Source organism: Triplophysa dalaica, chromosome 3, assembly GCF_015846415.1.
Source record: "Triplophysa dalaica isolate WHDGS20190420 chromosome 3, ASM1584641v1, whole genome shotgun sequence".
NCBI lineage: Eukaryota > Metazoa > Chordata > Actinopteri > Cypriniformes > Nemacheilidae > Triplophysa > Triplophysa dalaica.
In genome coordinates, this window is record NC_079544.1 from 3,353,163 (window position 1) to 3,375,934 (window position 22,772).

The following is a 22,772-nucleotide window of genomic DNA, read 5'->3' on the forward strand; positions in this document are numbered from 1 at the left end:
TACGATTAATCGAGATGAAACGCATCCAAATTAAAAGTTTGTGTTTACAATATATGTCTTTGTACTGTGCACATCAATTTGGACACATATTCATACAAATGTAATTAGGAAATAGTTACGTGTATTTATTTATTTTTGCAAATCGTTTGAATTATATGTAAACATTTAGTCATTTTTATATTTTATATAATTTTTCTTAAATTTATGCGTGTATGTGTTTATTATAGAAAATTATTATGCACAGTACCACGGGCATATATTATGTTAACACAAACTTTTATTCTGGATACGATTTAACTCTTGACAGCACAAAAAAATACACAAATAACTTTTAGAACTAAGAATAAGTCAAAATAAATTATAACTGGTTACAGATCTTCAGTAGAATAACCTTTTACAGAATTTGCAGAATTATTTGTTTGGCATTTCATTTTCCAGCTTCATAAGGTTTCACAGTAAGATGCTCCTCACATGTATCCAATTTGCAGACACTTTTATCAAAAGGAAAATAATCAAATTCAACACAGAATACAGTTTGAAACAATACAATCAAAACAGTTCTGTGCCTAATACATATGTTTTTCACCTAAACAAAGTAATAAACTTAATTTTCACGCAATAGGATCACACAATATTCACAAAATAATAACACAATCCTGAGCAGTTAATTTAGTCACCAGTCATCATTGCCTCAACAAATGCATTTTAACACACTGTCACAACAGACAATAAAAACTTATTAAAACTACTCAACTAAAGCAAACACTAATCACAATAATGGTGGCTTGTTGAAACATATACATTTAGATTTGAACCAAGCAATACATAGAATTTGAGAAAAAATTATAAAAATTCCTTGTAACAAGTTTACATAATTTTTTTAACTTGGTCCAAAGTTTTACTTATTTCAGTGCACGACTACGACATGTGTCTATTTTTATGAGTTTGATCGAAATTGCATTTATGAAAATTACTTAAATGCGATGTATATTAATTAAATTGGGTTTAGTACGTACGAATATGTGATAAGTTTCTTATCATTTCAAAACACGTTTTATTTATTAATATTATTACATAAAATGGACTCGTTTCATTGTCATATGTCTTGCAAATTTGAATCACATTAAGTTTATTACTTTGTTCAGTTAATTTTTTTTTATTTCAAATGGATGGAAATTCTATATGCAATCAAAATACATAAATCTTATCAGTAGGCCCAAATATTTTTTTGAGTGAGGAATTACCATCTATTCAGGGCTTTTATTGGCTGCTTTCTATTCATATTTTAGTTAAAGTTATTCATTTGAAAAAAAAAAGTATGAAATGGTTTTTAATAAAAAATACTTTTTGTCTACAAAAGTAATTTCAAACACTTTTAAACAAGGGTGTGTACCTGTATATGTCTATCATTGGTATTATCACATGGTCTTATTACACTGAAGGAATATATAAGAGCATCAGATGATTACTGTCGTCTTATCTATGACCTACACAAATACAAGACTTGATTTAAGTTGTCAGCAGTTTTCCTTTAATTTATTCCTTTAATGAGATTAGACAGAAGCAAATGCGTCCATCTCAAGCCTTGGACTTGGATATGGCATCACTTGTCACACGCACACATGCCAAAAACTGCACTTATTTTGAAAACATGCAGGCCATATGTTATGATATACGTGTCAATGAAAATATTTTATTTGATGGTCATTCAAGTCTTTAATACTAGCAAATGATCAAGGCTGTTGGTGTCTGTGTCTATACTGCCAGATGTAATCCAATAGAATGGCTCTACTTTGAATATCCTGAAACCACAGTAAAATGAACGACAAGCATTTTCCTTTTGCAAATTAGCCAGACTATTGGCACGGTTGACGGTTTGTCTGTTTCTCCATAAACCGATTGTATCTCAGATTGATCCTCGAGGTGTTTTTAGGACATCCCTGAGGCTAATGGAGGCTAATAGGCTTAGCTCTAAGGGTGTATTGTCCGGTATGCTTACAGGCAAGGTTTGCTGAGGGTAAAACTCTAAACTCTGGGATTACCTCCAACACATCTCTTTAAAGTGCTGTATAGTCAGGATTTAGCTAATAGGATCTGAAGGGGGAGCAGGGGCTCTGAAGGTAGTTTGGGGGTTGGCTGACAGCAGGACATTGCACATTTACGGGTCAGCAGATGTGGTTGGCAGACTGCTGGACTAACAGGAGGATTACAGGACTCAGATTAGGTCGCCTCCTCGTAAACGGTTAGTTAAACACACAGAAAGAGTTTATCAAAGAGACAGACATGTTGAGATCTGTTATCTCGGCTGAGTTTTATTCTCTTGGGAATGTTCTCGAGGTTGGAAAATGGACAGATCATTTACAAGAGTTTCTTTTTTCAGGAAAGATCTGTTGTGATGTACATTTTTTTATGATTACATATTTAATGACGACACTAGAATTAGAGGAAAAACACAAGGAAAAAATTTTGTTTTCACTCCAAAACCTCGTAAAGCCTAACTACCAAAAATTGTAATTACTGAACATATCACAAAGGTAGGCTACAGTGTATGATCTTCTCTCTTTAGCGAAATGCATACATACTTAATTATAATATAAATCATTTTTATAATTTATACTTGCATTATATTGTACATCTTGGAAATTATAAGATTCATCAACTGTTTATGAGATAACTAATATCAATATTAAATTAATTTGGACAAACCAGAATACTTCCAGAAAACCTCTTTATGTAATTTCCAGTGTAAGCCATTTTTCTTTAATGTACGGGTTTGTGTGGTCTCAGAAGGAAGGAGGCGGTGTCATGACTCCTCGCGAGCAGCTGAGGAAGATAACAGCACTGGGAGAGCAGGGTGCTCTGGATGAGAAACACTGGTACAGACTGGTAAATGGCATGTCTGCTGGAGGTGAGAACTTTATAAGATAATCAGAATTCGGCGAAATCCCTCAACATTGGGTAGATCGCAAGGGTTCAGGGAAGATATAAAGTTGATGTACGCTTGTATGTGTTGTGTTGAGCAGAGCTGCGGCAGAGGCAGGAGCTCATGATGAGGAACCAGATGGCCATGACTCCGCAGATCCTGACTCAAGGTCAACAGAGACTGCAGGGTGTACCCACACAGTTTGATCACCGCTTCATGGAGAGGTCTGAATACTTCACATTACCTGAACCAAAAATAAAAATTCTGTCATTTATTCACTCTCATGGTTTAAGTCAACGGTGATCAGTGTTGTTTGGTTACCAGCGTTCTTCAAAATATTTTCTTTAGTGCTCTGCAAAAGAAAGCCAGACAGGTTTAAAATGAGGATGAGAAAATGATAAAAGTCGAGTTGCAAACATATATTCTTGCAAAAGGTCATCGTCAATGAAACGTCTATTTATCTCTATTTACTATTCATAGGGAACTGGTGCCACCGCCTGAGATGGTATCAGCTGATGGCAGACAAATCCACATGGGTTCCCATCTTGGTCCACCGATGCCTCCAAATTCCAATGTCAATCCAGGCAGAGGATTTCCAGGCACAGGTTAGGATGCGATTCTACATTCATCCTGTAGTGGCTGACTGAAGAAAAGAAATTTAACACCCTAAAATGATTTACAGGTTACGGCTTTCTTCCCGCCGAGAGCATGGAGACGGTTGCTAGAAGACATGAGTTAATTCACAAACAGAACATAGCCAGGTACAATTTTATTGCGTTTGATTCACACTATTTGCATTTTAAAGTGATTCAAACTTTTTTTTAATGAAACACTTTGCAAAGCATTATGATCACATTTAATAAAACGCTCTTTTTCTCAAAAAAGAATGGAGATGAATGCTATCCTGCACCAGAAAGAGTTGGAGAACGCCCAACAAAAGGGTCTCATTGGCATGGAGAATCCCATGATGTACCAGGGTATCCAACCCAACCACATGACCTTCAGGGGTCGTCAGCGTCTTCCAGATGGACACGACGTCTTCGTCCACCGCACCGCCCTTGAAGACCTGCATGCCAACAGTCTCCTCATGTCCAGCCCCTACCCACCAATCAGCACGCTGCAAAGAGAGCGAGGACGCAGGACAAACCGAAGGGCCACCAATCATAAGATCTCAGACACCAACATCACTCTCCCCAAAAGCCAGTCAGAAGAGAAGAACATCGAACAAAGTCCAGGCGGTGGCTCAGGGGAAGACAAGGATGTAGACGGGAAAGTTGAAATGTGCAGTGAGGTCATCATCACCAAACCACACCAAACCAAAATGGAAACTGAGCTGTCTTCAGGCAGCAGTAGAAAAAGTTTTAAGGATGAGACTGGGATTCGCAAGGTGTGTATCAGTAGACAGGAGGCCTGTGTGGAAGTCAACAACTGTGATGTGAGCAACAGTGACAAAGATATATCCAACCCGTGCTCAGCTTTCCAAGAAAAGTTTCTGTACCCATCTGCCCCGGGTCCACTTACAGGCCTGCCCTACATGTTCCCCATGCAACCAAATGGACTTCTACCATTGGGTGGGTTTGTCAGTTCTTCTCAAGTATTTTAAATGTAGTTTGTGTACAGTTTATGAAACCTGTGCATGTGTTCTATAACATTCCTTTGTTTTGCTGAACCAGGAACTCCAAATTTGTTTGTAAATGGAGAAGAGATGTCTTCTCTGGAGGATGTCCGCAAGTGGACAACTGAAGACGTCTACAACTTTATCAGGGAAATACCAAGCTGCTCTGAATACGCACAGGTAATAACTAATGCCGTGATGCTAATTATGATAACACTAATACACACTTAAAAAAAGAACAATACAGTCAATGGTTCTTTAAAAAAACATCTCTTTCTCACTTTTTTATAATCAGATGTTAAAGGTTCTTTATGGAACCAAAAGGTTGTTTTATTGCATCGAAGAGTGTAGTCTAACCCCATTAACATTTCTTTCATCATTTTTTCATGTGTCATTTAATGCAGATTTTTAAAGATCATATGATTGATGGAGAAACACTGCCTCTTCTCACAGAGGATCACCTTCTAGACACACTCGGACTAAAGCTCGGCCCGGCCCTTAAGATACGATCACAGGTGTGTTTTGACTTCTAGCAGTCGTTTACTTCATAAGAGAAAGGGATGGGAGAAGTCATCTAAAGTCAGTAAACAAATTGGGGGAATCACTTTCGTGACTTAAATTCTGTTACTTCAGGGACATACTTCAGATTTGCTACATTCATATAGACAGTGTTAAAAAACATGTTTATTTGAATTGAAATGTATACATTTCATTTGTCATCTGATAAAAAATGTTATTAAAATTGACATTTTAAAACTGGAAAAGACAAAAATGTTTCTCAGAGAAAAGAAAACAGGCAAATGTATATAATCTTATTGTAACATTTTGTTCAGAATGTGAAAACAAAACATTACAGGTAAAGATAATGTAACAATGAAGTTTACAGGTCACAGACATCCCACACTTCACCTTTAAAGGGAGAGCTCATCCACAAATGAAAATTCTGTCATTCATTTTGTCATAAAAACACAAAAGATATTTTAGAGAATGTTGGTAACAGAACAACGGCGGTACCCGTTGACTTCCATTGAATAGACACAAAACCAATGCAAGTAAATGTGTATCAACATTCTTCAATAAATCTTTTTCTTGTGTTTTGCAGAGCAAAGATTCATGTATCATAATATTTTTATTTATTCTTCAGTACTTACAACTAAACAAAAACAATTTTTGACTAATCATACTGAAATCTTACTCATTCTCACATTGTTTTTATTTCAGTTGTCCCGTCGGATGGGTAACATGTTCTACAACATGATGAATTTGCCTCTGGCTGTATCGGGCCTGCAGCCTCCAGCTGAGAAAAGTGGAGACAGATCATCAGACATCAGCTCTCCTCTCATCTGTAACAGTGTGGAGATGCTCGGGAGTCCCAGAGACACAGACGCTCTTAAATCAACAGATCCTGTAACTGAAGCTGACAATCCATCTCCTACACAAATGAGTGACACCACCTGAAGAGAGCATACAGAACTACTGATCTATTCACCTTTGACCTCTGAAACACATGTGATGTTTGCATTTGGCCTGACAAATACTGACTTCAGAACATTCTAAATATTTTGTAATGTGTGTAATGCAATAGGTTTGAAACTTCATCTCTTAATAAGAATCTTAATGCAGTCCATACATTTTTATACATATGTATATTTTGTAAATTAGTTGCCTTTTTTAATGTTAATCTATATTTTGGTTTTTACTTTCAAATTCTGTATTTTTCTCTATTGTTTGCTATAAAATAAAATAAATATTTAAATACTATTTTGTGTTGTTTAAATGGTGATTTTAATAAAAATCTTGGTTATGTTTAAAAAAAAAATTCCATTTTACTACTTGAGTCAAACATGTAAAAACTGGAGAAAGAACAGTAATTAAATTAATATAATTAACATCTATTAGGCCTAATGTAATTTTCTAATAAATCAACCTATCATTTCAAATCTATTATGGTTTTATATATTTCAATAGTTAGAATGCTAATGCAAGAAATCATCCAGAAATGTAATTTTACATTCATTATAGTTAGTGATAAACCAGATGTCACTAATAGGCCGACTGACACTTTAAAGAAAGGAATCATTTATCAACATAATAATTCAAACATTAAAATGGAAATGTTTGTAAAACAATAGAAGCCAATAATGCTTCAATGGTCTCTTCATGTAATCACTTTTGCTCTTTGGATAATCGGAGGAAAATATCAAACTGAAAAATAAAATGGCACTTGTATTGTCACAGTTCCCCTGTCACCAGTCATCTCCAGTGCACTACATCTCCAAGAATTCCTCACTGTTTAATCAGCACACCTGCCAGCCATCGTTTCGTCACCTCCACAGTATATGTAGCCTGTTCTGTTTGTTAGTCTTTGTCGGGTCTAGTCTGTAATATGTCAATCTTATGCTGTGTTCCTGTTTCTCCTGTGCTATTTAAGACTCTTGACTACTCCTGTATACTTCTCCGGTGAATACTAAGCAATGAGGGATTCATGACACATATAATGAAGTTAAAAAGCATTTTATTCACCTGCAATTCATAAAAATTGTTGAAAGTGCAGATCTACTTTACACAACTTTAATGATGTAGCGTGGTGAATTAAAGGGATTTTAACTTTATATACAAGTGGCTTTTTTCAATAAAAATGACTAATTAATAGACAATGAAACCTGTTAAATGTTTTAAAAGTAGAGGAAAAAAACTATCAAATAATTAATTTCAAATACAAATTTCAAATGTATTAAAAATAGATCTCAACTGTAGTAGTGTCCACTCGTTTGTGCTCTTTCCTACAAAATAATGACATGCACGAAATGTTTCATTCTGGCTTTAGACCGCATCATAGCACTGAAACTGCGCTTGTTAGAATTACAAATGACCTTCTAATTGGGATAAAGGTCAGATAAAGGTAACATCTACTAATCAGATAAAGGTAACATCTCACTCTTAGTCCTGCTCGACCTTAGTGCTGCTTTCGATACTGTTTTAACACGGGAAGACGGATGAAGACAAACGGAAACGTGACAGGTACAATCCACGGGGTTTCATAAGACAAACACAGGAGTGGGAGAACACGGGAGACACAACCAGGTTTTACAATACAATACTCGACAAAGAAATAAGGAACACATGGGGCTTAAATACACGGGGAAAACAGAGTCAGATGCGGGACTAATAAACAATGACGAGGGACAGTTGTAAACAATGAACAAGGCAGAACACAAGGGGAACACAGGCTGGAGTGTAACAGTACCCCCCCCTGCACGCAGGCACACAGGACGGTGCTGCCGGCACCAGAGTTCAATGGGTCCAGGAGCCGGCAGCTCGGAGGGTGACGGGCGCTTGGGAGGCCTGGAGGGTGATGGGCGCTCGGGAGGCCTGGAGGGTGACGGTGCTCTGGAGGCCCGGAGGGTGACGGGCGCTCTGGAGGCCCGGAGGGTGACGGCCGCTCGGGAGGCCTGGAGGGTGACGGCGGCTCGGGAGACCAGACGGTCGGTCTGGTCGATCGGGGACGTCCTGCCCGTATGGGGCCCCCTAGGCAGGCCGGCCCAGTGACCAATGAAGGACTGGACGGGATCGGCTGGAGGGTCTCTAGAAGGCCGGACGGGACCGGCTGGAGGGCCTCTGGAAGGCCGGACGGGATCGCCTGGAGGGGCTCTGGAAGGCCGGAAGGGACCGGCTCCAAGAGCCACAAATAGCCGGACGGGACCGGCTATAAGGGGCCAGGATTACTGTGGACTCTGTCTCCGGTGGAGGACTCCGGGGTGAGGTGAGTTAGGTCGCTCAATGCATGTGATATGCTTGGATGATCAACCTCACCCAGGATGGTCTCGCCCACACTGGGGCGAGATTCCATTATCCACTGGATGAGGCTGATAAACTCCCCAACGGGTCTGTCCCTAAACTCGGGTGCCAGACACTGATGGGAGTCATCATCCAACCCCATCACAAAGCACGCGTTCAGGGAGCGATCGTCCCAACCCAGCTGCTGACTGAGCTCCAGAAAGTCCTCCACATATCTCTCCTCCACATATCTGTCCCTCAGAGGACAACTTGACACACCATCTCAGCCAGGATGGCCGTCCTCTGGAGAGATGTTGAGCCACAAGAAATCCATACCTTTTTTGGGTCGAGTATTCTGTAACACGGGACGCCAGATGAAGACAACGGAGACGCAACAGGTACAATCCACGGGGTTTCATAAGACAAACACAGGAGTGGGAAAACACGGGAGACACAACCAGGTTTTACAATACAATACCCGACAAAGAACTAAGGAACACACAGGGCTTAAATACACGGGGAAAACACTCAGGGAAAACAAAATCAGGTGCGGGAATATTTTAACAATGATGAGGGACAGGTGTAAACAATGAACAAGGCAGAACACAAGGGGAACATAGGCTGGAGTGTTACAAGTGTAGACCATAAAATACTATTAGATCGTTTACACAATTATAACGGTATTCAGGGACAGGCACTAAAATGGTTCAGATCTTACATAACAGACAGATATCTATATGTCCATTTCAATGGGAAATCGTCAAATCTCACGCAAGTAAAATATGGATTACCCCAGGGATCGGTTTTAGGACCCCTGCTTTTCTCCATATACATGCTCCCCCTTGGCAACATTATTAGAAAACATGGAATTAGTTTCCACTGTTATGCAGATGATACTCAGCTATATATCTCATCAAGACCAGATGATTCCTTCGAGCTATCCAAACTGGCAGAGTGCATCGAGGACATAAAACATTGGTTGACTAGTAATTTCCTTCTTTTAAACTCTAGCAAAACAGAAATATTACTTATAGCACCAAAAACACGTAAACAGAATATCTCAGATTACAACCAGCATATTTTGAGGGCTGCACTGTTACTCCAACAAATAAAATTAAAGACCCAGGCGTTATACTAGACTGCAACCTGTCATTTAAAAATCACATCTCAAACATCACAAAAACAGCCTTCTTCCACCTTAGAAATGTTGCCAAATTAAGAAATATTTGATGTGTTGCTGACGCAGAAAAGCTTATTCATGCATTTGTGACCTCAAGACTTGACTATTGTAATGCTCAAGTCAGTGGTTGTCCTGTATCATCAATAAACAAACTACAGTTAGTTCAGAATGCAGCTGCCAGAGTTCTTACCAGATCAAGAAAATACGATCACATAACCCCAGTTTTATCATCGCTTCACTGGCTACCCATTAAGTATTGTATTGATTTTAAAATTATTTTCATTAGTTACAAAGCCTTAAACGGTTTAGCCCCTACATACTTAACTGAGCTTTTATCACATTACAACCCATACCACTCTCTAAGATCTCAAAACTCAGGACATTTGATAACACCTAGAATAACTAAATCCACCAAAGGGGGTTGAGCTTTCCCATACGTAGCACCTAAACTCTGGAATACTGATACTATTCGAGGATCAGACACAGTCTCCCAATTTAAATCTAGATTAAAGACACAGCCAAGCTTTCACTTAATGCAGAGTTAATGAACAGCAGCTACGCTATTCATTCTCTTTCTGCCTTCGCCTCGGGATGCCCATCCCGAGGTAGGAAGAAATTCCACGATGTCCAGATGATCGACATATGCCCATCCCCACCTAGAGTTTACACCAGCTACAGCTGCAGACTGACTGGCCATCCCAGCTCCATCTAAGGCAATTCCACCACCAAAAATTTACTACTTGTCACATTAATGCTGAAGCTACAATACTTTAATTTAATTTAATGCTAAACTCACATCAGATGTCAGCAGTTTGAAGTTATAGCTGCATTCAGTGGTCCTGATTGGAGGTTGTTGGCTGGGTGTTTGTGGGGAGTGAGGGGGCTTGTTGGTTGTGGGGATTCATCTGCTGTGTGGGTCCGTTTTGGCCTTGTTTTGTGGTCAATGTCGGACAACAGAGGAATAAAGTTACAACATGCCATTACTATTTTCCCTGGTTGTTCCTCTGTTTCTGGTGTAGATTGTGGAGTGGGACGGGGTTGAACCTGCACGGTTTTCGTTGAGTGGGACTTTCTGGGTTGCAGATGGTGGGCTCTACCTCTTCCTCATGGATATTTGCTCGGTGGCTTTTGGTCTGGGTCACTGAGTGTAGCTATTACACGTTAGAGGGGATCTGGCCCTCCCGGCTGAGCCTGGTTTCTCCCGACTTTTTTTTCTCCATTAATCAATCATATATCAGAGTGTGGGTTCCTCGCCACAGCAGGGCAGTGTTGGCTTGCTCACCGGGAGACTGCATTTATTTATTAATTAGATATTATTTATTAGAATGATCTTAGAATGAATGGGGGACACGGTGGCTTAGTGGTTAGCACGTTAGCCTCACACCTCCAGGGTTGGGGGTTCGTTTCCCGCTTCCGACTTGTGTGTGTGGAGTTTGCATGTTCTCCACGTGTCTCGGGGGTTTCCTCCGGGTACTCCGGTTTCCTCCCCTGGTCCAAAGACATGCATGGTAGGTTGATTGGCATCTCTGGAAAAAATTGTCCGTAGGGTGTGAGTGCGTGAGTGAATGAGTGAGTGTGTGTGTCCTGCGATGGGTTGGCACTCCATCCAGGGTGTATCCTGCCTTGATGCCCGATGACTCCTGAGATAGGCGCAGGCTCCCCGTGACCCGAGGTAGTTCGGATAAGCGGTAGAAAATGGATGGATGGATCTTAGAATGAATTAGAATGACACATTGACAGTTACTGTTTTTTTTTCAGATGCCAGAATATACACAAGATCTATGGATTTTAAATTTTAATGAAAAAAATGATTGCGAGTAAAAACATTTGACCAATAGAATTACCTTTTTTCATACAACGATAACATCTCTAAACATTCACAGACTCGCAACATTCAAATCATTTTTCAGATGGACTATGTGGATATTTATATACATGTTGAGCTCTGCTTGTTTCCCACAGATTTTAGGAAGACTATGGGGGAAATTTTGCATATTTTAAATGGAAATGCTGCAATCTGGTGAATTTTAAGAGCAAAATTATCTGACTCAATCTATAAAGAATACAATAGTAACAATTAAATCATTGGCTCCATAGATATAATTGGTGATAATAGGACACAACACATGGTAAAATGCGAGTTGACAAATAGTCAAACATGTAGAGCATGAGCCATCAAAAAATGAAGCAAAAAAGTGATTAACAGTTGAACAACATTTTGTTTTGACAACAACATTTTTCAAGCTTGAAGCAATGTGAAAAGGGTAAACGGAGTGCTTTTGGCGCTAAATAAGGATATTAGAGGACAAAGCGCGTACAGCTCCGTCGTATGAATGCGCTGCTCATTTTTATCAACAGAAATTTTGTTGGTCAAATGTCCCTAATGCATATTGCTATTTTAGCTAGAAATAGTTTGTAAACTGAACATAATGATGCTAACGTATAATGCTATGTTTGCGCGCACGTCTCCTGGAAATCAGATAACTTTGAACGTGCTGAAGTGTTTCCAGAAAAGTGTGCCTTATGCATAAGACGTTTAGTGAACCGTCCGTTGGCATGACGTCTGGGGCTGAGACTAAGCAAACAAAGTGATCACTGAAAAGTGATTCTGGCATACAACCTTATTTAAAGACTCATAGTTGTCTTTACATCCAATCCTAGCTTTTAGATAGAAGAGAGGGATGGGATGCACACTAACTTATTATCATTAAGACCACAAAGAATCATACCAAATCATGGAAAATGGACATTTGATGTCCCCCTTAATAATAATACTGAATTTAACACCAACATTAGAATTCTTACAGCAAATTAATAATTCAGTATAATAGTAGATTTTGTAGTTGACAGTGTGGATCATTCAGTAGATCAGAGAGCAGCTTCACTCCTGAATCTTCTGGATTATTAAATCTCAGATCCAGTTGTGTCAGATGTGAGGGGTTTGATCTCAGAGCTGAAGTCAGAGCAACACAACCTTCAGATCCAATACTGCAGTTATACAGACTGAAGAAAGAGAAAAACTCCTTACACTTACAACAAATAAAGTCATGAATTTACAAAATACAAACAAACATGTTTAACTTTATTGCTTTAAGGATTTTCTTACTGTAATGTCTTCAGTTTACAGTTTGTATTCTTCAGTCCATCAGAGAGCAGCTTCACTCCTGAATCCTTCAGATTATTGTGACTCAGGTTCAGTTCTGTCAGACTTGAGGAGTTTGATCTGAGAACTGACGCCAGTGATGAACAACTTTTCTCTGTCAGATTACAGCCACTCAGACTGAGAGAGAAATAACAAGATAACAGTTAATCACAGATTTTAGTAACACTGAGATCATTAAAACAATCATAAAGTACTGCTCATATGAAACCCCTTACAGAAGCAGCAATCCTTCACATTTACATTTATGCATTTGGCAGATGCTTTTATCCAAAGCGATTTACATTGTATAATCCTATACACTTGTTTCTAAGTATGTGCAATCCCCTGGGATCGAACCCATGTCCTTGTGTGTTTAACACAATGCTTTTTACAGGAAAGCCTTACCCATATGGGAAATAGAAATAAATTAAGAGTGGGATAATGTACATCCAGTCAGTTGTTATTACAAAATAAACAAGATTCAAGTCTTGATAACCCTGTCATAGATTATATTGTAATAACAACAGGCCGGATGTACATTATCCCTCACTTGTCTACTTGATGATCAATAATTGTTTGTATGTTTTGTGATATTTGAGCATGAGGTCCTATATGTCAAGAGTTAACACTGACCAACATCTTTATATAATTCCAGTATCTGGATTATTTTAGTATTCAAGTAACTTGAGTTTTGTGTTGTGAAGTAACTGACTAGCAGACATCAGTAGTTGTTCAACTACCAACAGCACATAAAGCTTCATTCACGGATTATGGAAAAATGGTGATTCTTAAAAATTAAATGAAGTTTTCTACTAAAATCTAATAAACAAATAATGTTACATATGAAAAATGATAAAAAAAGACTGTATAACTCACAGTAGTTTGTGTAGTCGACAATGTGGATCCTTCAGTAGATCAGAGAGCAGCTTCACTCCTGAATCTCCTGGATTATTACAACCCAGATCCAGATGTGTCAGATGTGAGGGGTTTGATCTCAGAGCTGAAGTCAGAGCAACACAACCTTCATATCCAATACTGCAGTTACACAACCTAAAGAGAGAGGAAAAATTCGTCTAATTTACAGAAAATAATGTCATGAATTTTTATGAAAAGGTTGACTATTAAAACGAGTATATCAAGAGAAACAGACAGATATTTATAAATATTGAAAGTATGAGTTGGTGTTGAACCATTTGACCAGCACAGAGAAAAATAAATAAATATTTGTGCAGATTTGGTTTACTTCACTGGCATTAGAACAATCTTTAAAAATGTTCTCAAGATATTTTTAGATATTTAATAATATAAATGCTTTGATGTTGGCAGTAAAAGTAAAAAGTCCCATTGTCCAAAAACAAATCCATATTGTCCGACCACCTATCTGCATAAAATTGGTTTGGTCCTGTCTTAGCGCAAAGTGCTTGAAATCTCTGTCTGTACAAGTTACAGTGAGCTGCTCGAACACGTTGGATTCGCCGTGTTTGGATGTCGATGTAGGTTCCCAAAGCCAACAATCGGTACAACGAAATAGGTGAATATCCGGTAAGATGACAAAACAGATGGAAACTTATCCATAGTGTAACCAAGTCTCTCTCTTTATCTTGCAGATAAAGCTAATGATGAATTCCTTTGCAGGCGGGAAGAAGATTTGCTGAGAAGATCGGGATAGTAGGTAGGAATACAGGTACGTATGGTATAGAGCAGGGTTCCTCAACTCTTACCCTGGAGGTCCGGAGCACTGCAGAGTTTAGCTCCAACCCTGATCAAACTTGCCTACCTTTGATTTTCTACTGATCCTGAACACCTTGATTAGCTTGCTCAGGTGTGTTTGATCAGGGCTGGCGCTAAACTCTGCAGTGCTCCGGACCTCCAGGGTAAGAGTTGAGGAACCCTGGTATAGAGTCTGTGTCATCTGTAGACGAGATGTGTAGAATGAGTGAATGTTGGTCTGTGGTATAAATGGGTGCACTGCTGATGAGGTCCAGGTTATAGTGATTAGTAATCGGGTGACAATGAGCGTGTGAATGACTGAGTGGGCGGAGTGAGGGAATGAGTGGAGTGAGATGGTGATGGAATCCTGACACAAATCACCAGCAGTAAATATAGTGCTAGTACTAGTATTGAACTACAAGAAGCAAGACAGTTGCAAGCCTTATATTAGAGTTATGTAAAGCTTTTGATGGGATAGGGGGCCCAATTTGATTTTTTGTCATAGTACTAATTTACTCATGAGGCAAGTAGATGTGTGATAATTAGGACATCCAGACACTTTTCATTGTTTTTTATGTAATGATTTATCTCTTGTGTCACCCTGAATGTGTTCATATTTTGATTGTCAAAGTTATGTTCCGTTTATATCAGATTGCCACAATATTACTGGCGATCTCTTGACCCTGCAAGCAAGCCTTGCAGAATTTGCTCACTGGCCAAACGTTTGCCCCTTAGTGCTGGCTTTGCACTGGCAGCTCTCACTTAGCCTCCACTGTTGATTTGTTGAAACATTGATCACTTTTGCACTCGCTATTATTGTATGATTAAATGTTTAAATTGTTCAAGCACAATTATTGGGATCAGCGTTAGCTTTAGTTGGACTGTTGACCCTTGAGTTTTAACTCAAGTTTTCTTTGGTCAACAGTGTGTTAAAATGCATTTGTTGTGGTAAAGCAAGCTAAGATTCAATGGGATAAGGGCTTATTGCAGTGTTAGTGCAAATGTGATCATGATTTCAACAAATCAACAGTGGACGCTAAAGGTGTATTCACACAGTACGCGGTGAGCAGTGGAATTGCCGCGCGGGAGCCACCTTTAAGCCAATGTGCCGCTGCCGTTCACAAAATGATACATTTTATTATCTTCAGCTGGCATGCTGCTCCGCCAACAAAGTGGGCCGCATTTGAAAATTAACTGGACAAACGCGACTGCCACTTAACGTGTGAATCCATCATAAGTGAGAGCTGCCCATGAAGGACCAGCACTAAGGTGCCAACGTTTGGCCAGTATGCAAATTCTGCAAGGGGCCCTTAGGCTACCCCTGAGTGGGCCTGTAAAGTACCAGCACAGGCTTGCTTGCAGGGTGAGTTATAGATTGTAGTCGATCTAAAGTCCTATTCCTTTTCCATCTTTTACAATACCACTCTTAATTCGTTCTATACGTGATTTTTATAATATCCTTTTAATAAAGTAACAATGAAGAAGAATGAATAACTCACAGTAGTGTCTGTAGTTGACAGTGTGGATCCTTCAGTAGATCAGAGAGCAGCTTCACTCCTGAATCTCCTGGATTATTTCTGCTCAGATCCAGTTGTGTCAGATGTGAGGGGTTTGATCTCAGAGCTGAACTCAGAGCAACACAACCTTCAGATCCAATACTGCAGTTATACAGACTGAAGAGAGAGAAAAACTTACAGCAAATAATGTCATGAATTGTAATGAAATGGTTGTGACTAATGAGCCGTACAAATAAATGATAGAGAAATATAGAATGAATAAGACACAAATATCCATTTACTGATAAAACGATTGATGCTGGTATTTCCTAGTGTAATAGAGATGAAGTCATGTGCTTTTAATAGACTCCATTCAATTTACATTAAACACACATGTTTAACTTTACTGGTTTAATGATTTTCTTACTTTAGTGTCTTCAGTTTACAGTTTGTGTTCTTCAGTCCATCAGAGAGCAGCTTCACTCCTGAATCCTTCAGTTTATTGACACTCAGGTTCAGTTCTGTCAGACTTGAGGAGTTTGATCTGAGAACTGACGCCAATGATGAACAACTTTCCTCTGTCAGATTACAGACACAGAGACTGAGAGAGAAATAACAACATAACAGTTAAAACTCAAATTTTAGAATTAACCTCAAATTTGAATTGAAACATACATCACCACTGTAACAGAATCAAATTTTTAAAAGCATTTTGGGTAACACTTTAGTATCGGGTCCCATTCTTAACATTAACTAGTTGCTTATTAGATGTCTATTTTTAGCAAATTGGCAGTTTATTAGTACTTATAAAGCTCATGTTCAACATGACCATATTCTACATCCCTAATCCTACCTAATACCTAAACCTAACAACTACCTTACTAACTATTAATTAGCAACAAATTAGTAGTTTACTGAGGCAATAGTCATAGTTAATGGTTTATTAATATCAATAATCGTCCCATAAACTAAAATAATAACGAAGTTAACACAAATTAACTGCTTATCTTGGTTTGTAATATGGTAATTGTATTATAGGTCTTGCTAAAATACTTTATTTTAATTTACGATATTCCTACATTTGTTATCCGACAATAATTCATGGAATGATTCTGCCTCTTCTTGTCATGCTTTTCTTGGTCTAGTGGCAGGATCATGACAGGGCAACATGTTTAATATGGAGAGAGACATTTATTGTTGTTTTAGCTTGTTAGTTCCCATATATAATGCCCTTGTGTCTGCTTTCCTGTGCTAGTTCCTTTTGATTTTCGTTGATATGTTTGCCTTTGCTCTTGTCTAGCCAAGTCGTGTGACTGTTCATCTGGTCAAGTGGATTTTACATCTGGTCAAGTGGATTTTTAGTTTCTTGGCTGAAGTATGTCTATAATGGAATTTCAAGAACCCTTAGCTAATCTAATATCATCAGTCTCCCAGTGAGCAAGTCAACACAGCCAAGGGGCGAGGAACCAAAACTGATGATGAATAATGAAAAAACAAAACTCAGGAAAAACAAAACTCTGACACGTTACAGCTGCACTCAGTTCCTTTAAGTACAACTTACTGAGCAAATTTTTTGTTCGGTGAGGAGAGCTTGTTAATAGCGATTCATTAAATTTACACGTGTTTAAGTCATATTTTGATAACCAGTGGTGATCCGTGACTCCTCCGGGGAAGCAGGAATGCGAAGCTCGTCAAAACATTTATTTTGCCCATTGTGTGTATCACATGTTGACCTATTTGCTTGTGCTTCATGTCAAAATACGTGCCTGCTGCAGACACGTCGAAAGGGTTTGTGTTAATAGAGACGCTCAAGTTCACAAGATCAGTCTGCCGTCTCTTTACTCATGATAGGTTTAGCCATATTAAGAGTGGGATAATGTACATACAGACAGTTGATATAGCAAAATAAACAAGATTGAAGTCCTGATAACCCTTTGATGGTTTACTGTACAATAACAAGCGGCTGGACGTACATTATCCCTTGGGCCCCAGATCCACCGAAGCGTGTTTACCCGGCTATGTTTTGTGATTTTGAGCATGAGTTCCTATACATCAAGAGGTAAAGCTGACCAACATCTTTGAATAATCCCGGTAGCTTGATTATTTTAGTACTCGAGTAACTTGAGTGTGTGTTGTGAAGTAACTGACTAGCAGACATCAGTAGTTGTTAAACTCCCAAATTTCATAAAGCTTCATTAAGAGAAAATGGAAAAGATTGTTTCACTCACAGTAGTTTCTGTAATTGACAGTGTAGTTGTCATTTGTGTGTGTGTGTGTGTCACGATAAGCAGAGGGAAAACAAGGAGCGAACCCACGTGCAGTATATTTAATGTAAACAATACAAGAACAAGTGATAAAAGAAAATCAAAAGACACAGGAACTCTGAAACCACAATGACAACTGAAAGGCTAGGGATATATATACACAAGGTAACGAGAGGCTAACAAGACACACCTGAATCTGATCATTACAAAACCAAGGCAAACAAACTAAAAGTCTGCAAAAAACAGGGAAACACAGACCGAATCATGACAGAGCCCTCCCCCTCTAAGGGCGGATAACAGACGCCTCAAAGCAACAGTCCGGGAGGGCGGAGGAGGGATGGAGGGCCATGCCCGTGAAGGGGAACAGGACCAGAGGCCGACCCGGGCCGTGGAGTAGAGGCCGACAGGCTGGGCTGGAGGGGAAGCTAAAGCAGCCATCTTGACTGAGGCAGGGAACTCAAAAGCGTCTGTTACAGGTCTTTACTCACTTACTATTGGACCAGACAATATTATCGAAAGACTATAAGGAACGCAAAAGGTTAGGGTGCAGGTTAGGGTGCACCCTCTAATAGTAATTACAATCACTGTAATCAAGTAAACACAATGTAAAAACAACCATTAAATCCGTAATGTATGTTACCCACACAGAATTCAATTTTCAAAAAAAAAACATTTTTCAATAAGAAAACGGATCAGTCTTTTAGTTATGTTCCTAAATCGTTTCAGCCCGATAAAGAAAAAAAAAATCAGTCTCTAAGAGAACAAGTAAGAGAACAAATTCTCCTACTTGTCTGGATACAAATGATAAAATAAGAAGTGTCCTTTACTCCAGCTCCATTATACTTTCCGCATCAAGGTGGGAAGCTCGCCAAAACCTGGCATATCTGTCCATTCAAGTTCTCTCTCTTTTCCTTTTTTTCTTTACAGGCACGTATAACCAAAATGGCGTCAGGCACTGCGAACATGCGATACACCATGCAGTCTGGCCTAATCACGTGTGATAAACAAACCATCCCATACAAGATCACAATATTGCATCATTTTCCACTTACACATACAACAGAAACAATACTAACAATCCAATGTTTTATCAATCATTTGTAAGGATAGCTATATCAGTGGTAAACACAACGAGTCAACACTTCAGTTTTAGATTTCCCGATTATCCAAAGTCTTAAAATGGCATTTCGATTCACTCAGTTAAATGCAGTTTGCATGGTTTATGGGTAATATTTTTCCATTTTAACACCCTCATAAAAGAACATGTCTCTCTGTCACTCTGCGTCTGTCATCTAACTGCATGGCGCTATCCGTAAACCAAGAGGGGCGGAGGGGCAAATTTCAGAAATGCATATATTAATTGTATTGTATTTTATCGATGACCACAACGGGAGATGCAGTGTTTGTAGTGATCATTTAAATTGTTCAAAAACAGTTCTATGAGAATACAGTCCCGGTATTGAGAGAAATGGGCAATGTCCAGGAAAGTCTGTATATGGTCCTCAAGGAAATTATTACCATGGTGAAGGCAGGCCAAATAAACTAAAAACAAGGAGCGGATCCACGAGCAGTAAATTTAATGAAAACAATACAAGAACAAGTAACAAAGACAACAAAAGACACAGGAACTCTGAAACAACGACTGAGAACGAAAACAAATGAAACGCTAGGGATATATATACACAGGTTAACGAGAGGTTAACAAGACACACCTGAATCTGATTATTACAAAACCAATGAACAAAAGAACTACAACTAACTACAACACTAGACAGGAGACAGGAACTACGGCATACAAATTAAAAGTCCACAATTAACAGGAAACACGTTCAGAATCGTGACAGTGTGTGTGTGTGTGTGTGTGTGTATGTGTGTGTGCGTACTTGTGTGCGCATTTGCACGTATGCATTAGTGTTCTGTTTTACGTTTGAGTGACAAATTAAATAAAGATTTACACTAATGACAACAGCCCCATAAATCCCTCAAATCATCTTTTGGTTTAAATCTAATAATATGTTAGAGATAAAAACAACAGACGTCGATGAGATGTCAGCAACACTTTACAATGAGGTTATATTTGCTAAAATATATACAAAATTATTGTACAGTGTCACTGAGATATGGTTCCTAATAAAGTGAAACAAATTAATTATAAACTATAACACAATGTTTCATTATACTTTAAGCATTTTATAATTACTATAAAACCTAATAATTATAATATAACTCACAGTAGTGTCTGTAGTTGACAGTGTGGATCCTTCAGTAGATCAGAGAGCAGCTTCACTCCTGAATCTCCTGGATTATTTCTGCTCAGATTGAGTCGTGTTAGATGTGAGGGGTTTGATCTCAGAGCTGAACTCAGAGCAACACAACCTTCAGATCCAATACTGCAGTCATACAGACTGAAGAGAGAGAAACACGTACAGCAAATAATGTCATTAATGAAAAAGAAATGGTTGTGACTCTTATGAGCCGTATAAAGAAATGTTATGGAAAATAGAGTCAATGAGACACAATTATCTATTTACTTTTATACATCAGTTCTCTCTGGTTCTCGAAACTGATTTGCTGATAGCCGTGAGATATTCATCACGGGAACGGACCGTTGAACCGCTTCACTTACTGTTTGTATCACTCCGCAACTAAAATAACTCAGATTTAACTGTCCTAGCTTCTGCGTTATTCTGAGGAAGTTGCTAGCAAACAAACACACAAAGCAGTTTATCCTTATAGCCTACATATAAATGCGTGCACTGCGATCTGCACATGGGTGTACATGTGATGCGATAGGATTTTCTGTCATTAACATTATATTGATCACAGTTTAACTTCCAAGAATCAATATTATGCACATATTATGAACGCATACAGAGAGTAAATCAATTTACAGGCATATCTTTCTCCAGGCAAAGATTGTCCGCGTTATAAACCTAAACTAGGCTAAGTTACTACGGTACAATGAATGACATCTAAATTACAACACTGAGCAAACTTTATTACTGAAAAATGGCCACTAGGTAGAGTACATACACCATTATAATTGCAACGTTGTCAGTTTTAGCGGTGTCTCTAGCAATTTATTCACAGAGCTCTGCACTAATAGCTTAAAAATGTTACAGCGTGGGACGCGAGGGTCTCGATCAAGATAATACAAATGGGATTAACACATTCTCGGTGAGTTGTCTTTTAAAAGTCTCTCTCAGCACAGCGCAAATTTTAAAGAAGTGATTGTTTGGACTCGGTAGTGGAGGTTTAACTGTTATGCTGAGCATGGACTCGTGGCAGAAGAATGTAGTTCCCCATTTTCTTCTCTAAAACCACAGGGGTTTAAAGACACTCCGACATTGTTTCTTGTTTATCTACACACTTGTGGCGTCGAAGTGATGCATAAACGCAATATCGCTCTCGTAGTCTTGTTTGTAGGCCTGCAGTCTCGTGCCTCTGGCCTTATCACAGCCATGACGATATAAGAACACTACATACACTCCTACTCGAGCAATATTGCACAGATAATACTTATAATATTGATGTTGGTATTTCCTACTGTAAGAGAAAAAAGTCATGTGCTTTTAATGAACTCCATGCAATTTACATTAAACAAACATATTTAACTTTACTGATTTAAGGATAAACTTACTATAATGTCTTCAGTTTACATTTTGTATTCTTCAGTCCATCAGAGAGCAGCTTCACTCCTGAATCCTTCAGTTTATTGAGACTCAGGTTCAGTTCTGTCAGACTTGAGGAGTTTGATGTGAGAACTGACGCCAGTGATGAACAACTTTACTCTGTCAGATTACAGCCACTCAGACTGAAAGAGAAATAACAAGTTAAAACTCAAATTTTAGAATTAACCTCAAATTTGAATCAAAACAATCATACATCACTACTGTAACGGAATCAAATTTTTTCAACTTCATGTAATAATACATCAAATTTAAATCCAACGCTTTTGCCAAAAGTTCTTCTTAAATTTTAAATCCAATAAAATACAGATATAACAAACATACACATACGACAACATTTGTAAAAGAATCCCACATCAAATGTTCCCTACTTCAAAGGCTGAAGAAATTCGACTTTAGCTGGGACTTAAAAACCTCTAACTCTTGCTGAGTTAATCCACGTTTAAACGATTAATGTCTATGAACAAATAAGTATTTTTAGGTTTGTGTGCCTCAGCATTTCTAAGGGAACACCGCTGAGAAGGGGGAGTCTGCAGACCTGGAGCATGTAGTTTTGCGCCCCAGGTAGTTTTACGACGCTGTGGTTCCTTATTTCTCCACTAGGGGTTCGCTGTTCATTATGAACCACCAGAACAGACCTAACAGATAACTTCGTCGTCAATCGCGAGTTAGAGGTATGGTAAATAATCGTTTTTCTTACTAAGAAATGGTCCAACATGCATCGTTTTTTGACGATTAATTGATATTGTTAGAATTAATTTAAACATCTTAACATATATATATATATATATAATATAGATATTGGTAAGTGTAATTTAAACTCAAAGACAATACAATTAATACTTGTGTATCTTGTTTTCTTAGTTGTTGGCGGGCTAATTAGGCTTATGTTGTGATATCATTGATCTCGTTTGTAATAATACTTGGAAATAATTAAAAAAACATTAAATGATCATCCAGTTGTACTGTCTTGTTA

The 22,772-nt window shown here is 38.5% G+C and overlaps 2 protein-coding genes across 2 annotated transcripts in view; one reads left to right on the top strand and one right to left on the bottom strand.

Moving 5' to 3' along the window:
* The first annotated feature begins 2,805 nt into the window (after positions 1–2,805).
* samd7 (sterile alpha motif domain containing 7) lies at positions 2,806–6,204 on the top strand. Its single transcript, XM_056743906.1, has 8 exons — positions 2,806–2,908; positions 3,024–3,147; positions 3,404–3,528; positions 3,606–3,684; positions 3,809–4,494; positions 4,597–4,718; positions 4,943–5,053; positions 5,760–6,204. Exons 1-8 carry the CDS (start codon positions 2,806–2,808, stop codon positions 5,994–5,996), a joined length of 1,587 nt encoding a protein of 528 aa, XP_056599884.1. The 3' UTR covers positions 5,997–6,204.
* Positions 6,205–7,036: 832 nt separating this feature from the next.
* The window catches only part of LOC130417972 (NACHT, LRR and PYD domains-containing protein 12-like), a 33,376-nt gene continuing 17,640 nt past the window's right edge, over positions 7,037–22,772 (bottom strand). Inside the window, 7 exon segments of the mRNA XM_056743858.1 lie at positions 7,037–12,498; positions 12,602–12,775; positions 13,514–13,687; positions 15,847–16,020; positions 16,271–16,444; positions 20,339–20,512; positions 21,748–21,921. Coding sequence (XP_056599836.1) covers positions 12,315–12,498; positions 12,602–12,775; positions 13,514–13,687; positions 15,847–16,020; positions 16,271–16,444; positions 20,339–20,512; positions 21,748–21,921 — 1,228 coding nt within the window. The 3' untranslated portion in view covers positions 7,037–12,314.

What these genes read in the sequence shown, in the direction of transcription:
- samd7 (XM_056743906.1), top strand. Translation starts at nt 2,806, where the DNA reads ATGACTCCTCGCGAGCAGCTGAGGAAGATAACAGCACTGGGAGAGCAG. An exon ending in AAATGGCATGTCTGCTGGAG is followed by an intron (nt 2,909 to 3,023) that starts GTGAGAACTTTA and finishes TGTGTTGAGCAG; the next exon opens with AGCTGCGGCAGAGGCAGGAG. An exon ending in GCTGCTCTGAATACGCACAG is followed by an intron (nt 4,719 to 4,942) that starts GTAATAACTAAT and finishes CATTTAATGCAG; the next exon opens with ATTTTTAAAGATCATATGAT.